The 4,657-nt window shown below is 49.2% G+C and overlaps 1 protein-coding gene across 4 annotated transcripts in view; it reads right to left on the bottom strand.

Annotated features, from left to right (window-relative positions):
* Positions 1-4,413, bottom strand: part of TBC1D9B (TBC1 domain family, member 9B (with GRAM domain)) — a 38,335-nt gene extending 33,922 nt beyond the window's left edge. For all 4 annotated transcript variants that reach the window (XM_010830678.1, XM_010830679.1, XM_010830680.1 and 1 more), the window contains exon 1: positions 3,928-4,413. In XM_010830678.1, the coding sequence (XP_010828980.1) occupies positions 3,928-4,159 (232 nt within the window). In that variant the 5' untranslated portion in view covers positions 4,160-4,413. The remainder of the gene's footprint in view (positions 1-3,927) is intronic.
* Between the last annotated feature and the right edge of the window lie 244 nt (positions 4,414-4,657).

Genomic DNA, 4,657 nt, shown 5'->3' with positions numbered 1-4,657 from the left:
CCATCCCTCTGGCACCCCAGTTTTGGGGGATTTTCACGTGTCTGGCAGGGGGTTTGCACTTAGGAACTCTTTTCTAAATGAATTCACACAAGAATAAGGAAAGGAGTGAAGGCTCTGCTTCCTTTCCAGTGTCCTGGGACCGTCTGCCGACTGCAGGCACCCAGAAGGCTCCGCTGTCTCTGTGGCTGCGGGAAGGCCCACACACTCGGATGGAGGGGGCTGTAGCAGAGACGCGAGTTCCGCATGACTGTGGGCGACCCACAGATCCCTGGCCACCCCATCCTTTCCTGCCTGGCCACAACTCTTCTACCAGCTGAAGACCCCGTCCTGGCTCCATTCCGGCCAGGCCGAGTTGGTCCCTGCCATCTCCTCTGGCCCAGCTACCTGCTCAAGCTCTGTCTTCCAGAGTCACAGTCCAGCCTGTCTTGGTTAGGGTTGATTTCTTTTGTTTCTTTACATTTACCCAAGCAGTTCACCACCCTAACAAGCAACAGCGTGGAAAGACCCTTTCCCACAAAATGTCCATGTGAAGACGATTAAACCCAGAATCACACACTAACAGTGATAATCATGACGATAAGCGTAACAACAGATGATTATAGCAAGAGATAACCATAAATAGAAGTTCCTAAATCATCCATGAATTTTTTTTTTTTTTCATTTTTCCATAGAGGCCAAGGCCTAGTTGTTAGGAGAAGGGAGTTCTTTCTTGCTTGCTTTTTTTGCAAGAACCCATATTTGAATGTGAAGGTTGAATTTGCACATGATGTAACTCTCACACACATGTTGCTGGCAACCTAAAACAAAGGAATCTTTTCACTATACCTGTGTGGATCTGCCTGAACTTTAATTATAAATATTTACACATATTCACACAAAAGAATTATTAGTTAAAAGCAACTTGATCTTCATTTCAGTTCAGTTCAGTTGCTCAGTCATGAGTGCACACCAGGCTTCCCTCTCCATTGCCAACTCCTGAAATTTGCTCAAACTCATGTCCATTGAGTCAGTGATGCCATCCAACCATCTCATCCTCTGTTGTCCCCTTCTCCTCCTGCCTTCAATCTTTCCCAGCATCAAGGTCTTTTCCATCGAGTCAGTTCTTAGCATCAGGTGGCCAAAGTGTTTCCAATGAATATTCAGGACTGATTTCCTTTAGGAAATCATTTAGTACCAAGTGAATACTGAAACTATCTCTATGCCGGGTACTGGTAATAAAAAATGTAATAGCTAATTAAATTTTAAGTGCTATTTCTGTTTTTCCAGAACTTTTTATAAATTATCTTATTTGATTCTTAGAGCACCTTGGAAACAGGTACAGGTATTTTCATTTTATAGGATGAAGCGGAGGCACAGTTAGGTTGAGCATGTTGCCCAGAGTCACCTCGCTGGCAAGTGACCTACCATAATGCTAACCCAGGCTGCCTGCACCCTCTCGGAGTTGCTGGTCTGGTGGGAGAGCAGCAAGCCTTCAGTGCAAAAGTGCTGCTGGGGACCTGGCAGGTCCAAGGGAGCGAGAAGCGGTACGTGGTTCTGGGGTGTCTGGGAAAGCTTCTATACAGTGTGACATCTAGGCAGGTGCTCAACAGAGTAGGGGGAGGCAACGTGGATGTGGGGGGATGCTGTAGGCACATCAGCAGGACAGCTGTGGTGAAGGACGTCAGGCCCTGCAAGTGTCTTGTCTGGCTGAAGGCCAGGTGTGAGCTGGGGGAGGAAGAAGTGGAGGCAAGCAGATCCTGAAAGTCCTTTGGTGGTGGTTTAGTTGCTAAGTTCTGTCTGACTCTTGCAACCCCATGGAGTGTAGCCCGCCAGGCTCCTCTGTCCATGGGATTACTACAGGCAAGAATACTGGACTGGGTTGCCATTTCCTTCTCCAGGAGATCTTTCTGACCCAGGAATCGAACCCAGGTCTCCTGCATTGTAGGCAGATTCTTTACCAACTGAGCCAAGAGGGAAGCCCCTTGTAGCTCTCCCGCCAGACGAGTAACTCCTTGAGGGCATGAGCAGCCTGGATTAGCATTATGGTTTGGTTACTTTCCATTGAGGTGGCTCTGGGCTACATGCTCAACCTAAGCTGAGGATAAGCCTCAGCTTCATCCTATAAAATGAAAATAACTGTACCTGTCTCTGAGGTGCTCTAAGAATCAAAAAGATAACTCATAAAAATTTCTGGAAAAACAGAAATAGTACTTAAAATTTAAAGGGGAAAAGTCCTTTAATGGCGACCTAAGGAGTCAAGATTCAGTGGCAGGTGTGAGGAGGGGTCTGGCTTTGGAGAACTGAAGAGCCGTGTGGGCAAAAACAGAGCGGCACAGGCAGATGAGCAGAGGGGCCTGGCCGGGGCAGGAGCTCCCCAGTGCAGCGCACCCCTCCCCTGGGGGCTTCCCACAGGCCCCTGGAGCAACCGCACGCCTCTTTTCCCGCAGAGAGGCTGCTCGCACTGCCACTGCCCCCTCTCCATGCACTCTCTGAGAAGGAGGATCCTGAGGTGCAGATGAGCACCTCGAGGACCCATTTCAGCACGAAGCAGCTCTTCTTGGCCCAGGCACACATCAACTGCCCTGGGTGCCCCCACACAAGCAGCCGCTGGCTCTTGCAAGTGCCCCGCTCAGGGTGCCCTGTACCCAATCCCAGCCCCTATAGCTCCAGTCCAGCTGTGAACACTCTCATCACGCCTTCTCAGGTCTCCAAGGAAAAACATTACCCTGGGGAGCAGTGACCCTGGCTGCTAGCACAGAGAGCATTGGACACAGTGGACACAGGCGCTCGGGGTCTGATCTAGAGCTCCGTGGGACTTTGGGCAAGTTTATTAACCCCTCTGGGCACAGTTTCCTCAGCTTTAAAATAGGGGAAACCAACGCTCTCCCTTCTGGAGTTGTTGGGAGCTTCACATACCTGGCAGGCAGGAAGTGCTGTCTGAGAGCCAGCTATGACTGCTGTTCGATCCCAGGGACCTCAGCCAGGCTGGTCCCGCTGAAAGGGGACTTCCTCCTGGATTCTCAGGAGGGTGGCTGTTTCCTCTTAGGACAACTATAGCCGATTCTCATTATTCACAGTGGTTGTGTTCTACAGAGTTTCCTAGAACACTGAATTTGCTGATACTGCTCCCAGGGGAGCTACAGGGCTAAGTTCCTGTGAGCTTCCGGTCGCGACATTTTCATCAACTGATCCAAATACTATTTTGTCTTATGTCTTTCTGCTTAAAGCCATCTTATTTAATACATACTTTTAATACCCTAGCACTGAACTCATAGCCAGAAGCACTGTAACTCATGCCTGAAGGAAGCTCCTCTAACTCATATTTTCTCCCTAAGGCACATCGCAGCTTCTTGCCCTTAAAAGCACCACACGCCACGCAGCACTTTAGCATTATACTTGGGGCCATTTTAAACAGCAGAGTCATCAACAGGTAACTCAAAAACATGAAAAGCACAGCGCTTAGATTTCTAAAAGGAGACATGTTCATGGTTTGACCGCTAAAACAAGAAGGCAGAGAGGTGGCTTGCTCCACCTCAGCGGGGAGCCTGTGTGTCTGGTGATTCAAATTCTTCACTGCTCTGCACACACATACTTCAACAGATGTTCACAATCACAAGTATTGGTTTTTGGGTTTACAGATAACTTTTAGTGAGTAGGTGAATTAAAAAATTATGTAGTACATGAAAAATGATCAATAGTATCATCTTGTCAAAAGGTTAGCAGAACTCGGACACTGCCCAAGGCCAAGCCCTTGGAAAGGCACAGGGTTTCGTGACACTCACCTCCACCTGCCCTGCATCCGTGCATAGCCATGTTGCCTTCCTAAGGTGGATGCTGGCCTGGCCTGTGCTGTCTGAATAAAGGGCAGCACCAGATTCTCAGTAGGCTGAGTTCCTCCCTCTCTGGGTCAGGCCCTGCCCAGCACCCCTGGTGATTCAAGGCACCTACCGCACGCCACTGTCCAGTAGACCTGCGAGTCCTGGGTCTGGTGGAGGATACGGTAAGGGGCCACCCGGGCGCTGGAGTCCAGCACCACATCCAGGGTGCCCACAAGAAGACCTGGCAACAGGGCAGAGAGAGGGGAGGGTGAGGGAGGGCTGTGCTGGGAGATGAGCCCGGCTGGAGGCAGCCACGAGGGGAGCACTGCCCCACAGCCCCAGCCCAGAGCGTGAAACATCATATGTCATTTGAGTCCATTAAATTACTTCTTTTTCCTCAAAAGCCTTCAGCCAGTTTCTGATCCCTATCAAAAAATCCCCTCCTACTTATTCCTGTTTATCCTCCTGACTCAGAAACACCTGCAGGCAGGGGCTGATTCACGGGGCTCAAAGCTCACGTAATCCAGTAGGCCGTCTTCAAGAAAAATGCAAAATCAGACTTGAAAACTAGCATTTGTCAGAATGAGGAAGTACAACGAAACAAAACAACAAAGACTTCCCTGGTGGTCCAGTGGGTAAGACTTTACGCTCCCAATGCAGGGGTCCGGTTCCGGGCCTGGTCAGGAAACCAGACCAGGTTGCAACTAAGACTCCACATGTTGCAACTAAGATTCAGCACAACCAAACAAATAAATATTAAACAAAACAATACCGCAAATATCACAAAATCCAGAAAAACAATGTGATTTATTAACTGCCAGATACATTTCTTATGACATGTCTCTCTGACGTTTCTGGCT

This window comes from Bison bison, unplaced genomic scaffold (assembly GCF_000754665.1).
Source record: "Bison bison bison isolate TAMUID 2011002044 unplaced genomic scaffold, Bison_UMD1.0 scf7180017864519, whole genome shotgun sequence".
In the NCBI taxonomy this organism is placed as follows: Eukaryota; Metazoa; Chordata; class Mammalia; order Artiodactyla; family Bovidae; genus Bison; species Bison bison.
This window is presented reverse-complemented; position numbering and strand designations above follow the sequence as displayed.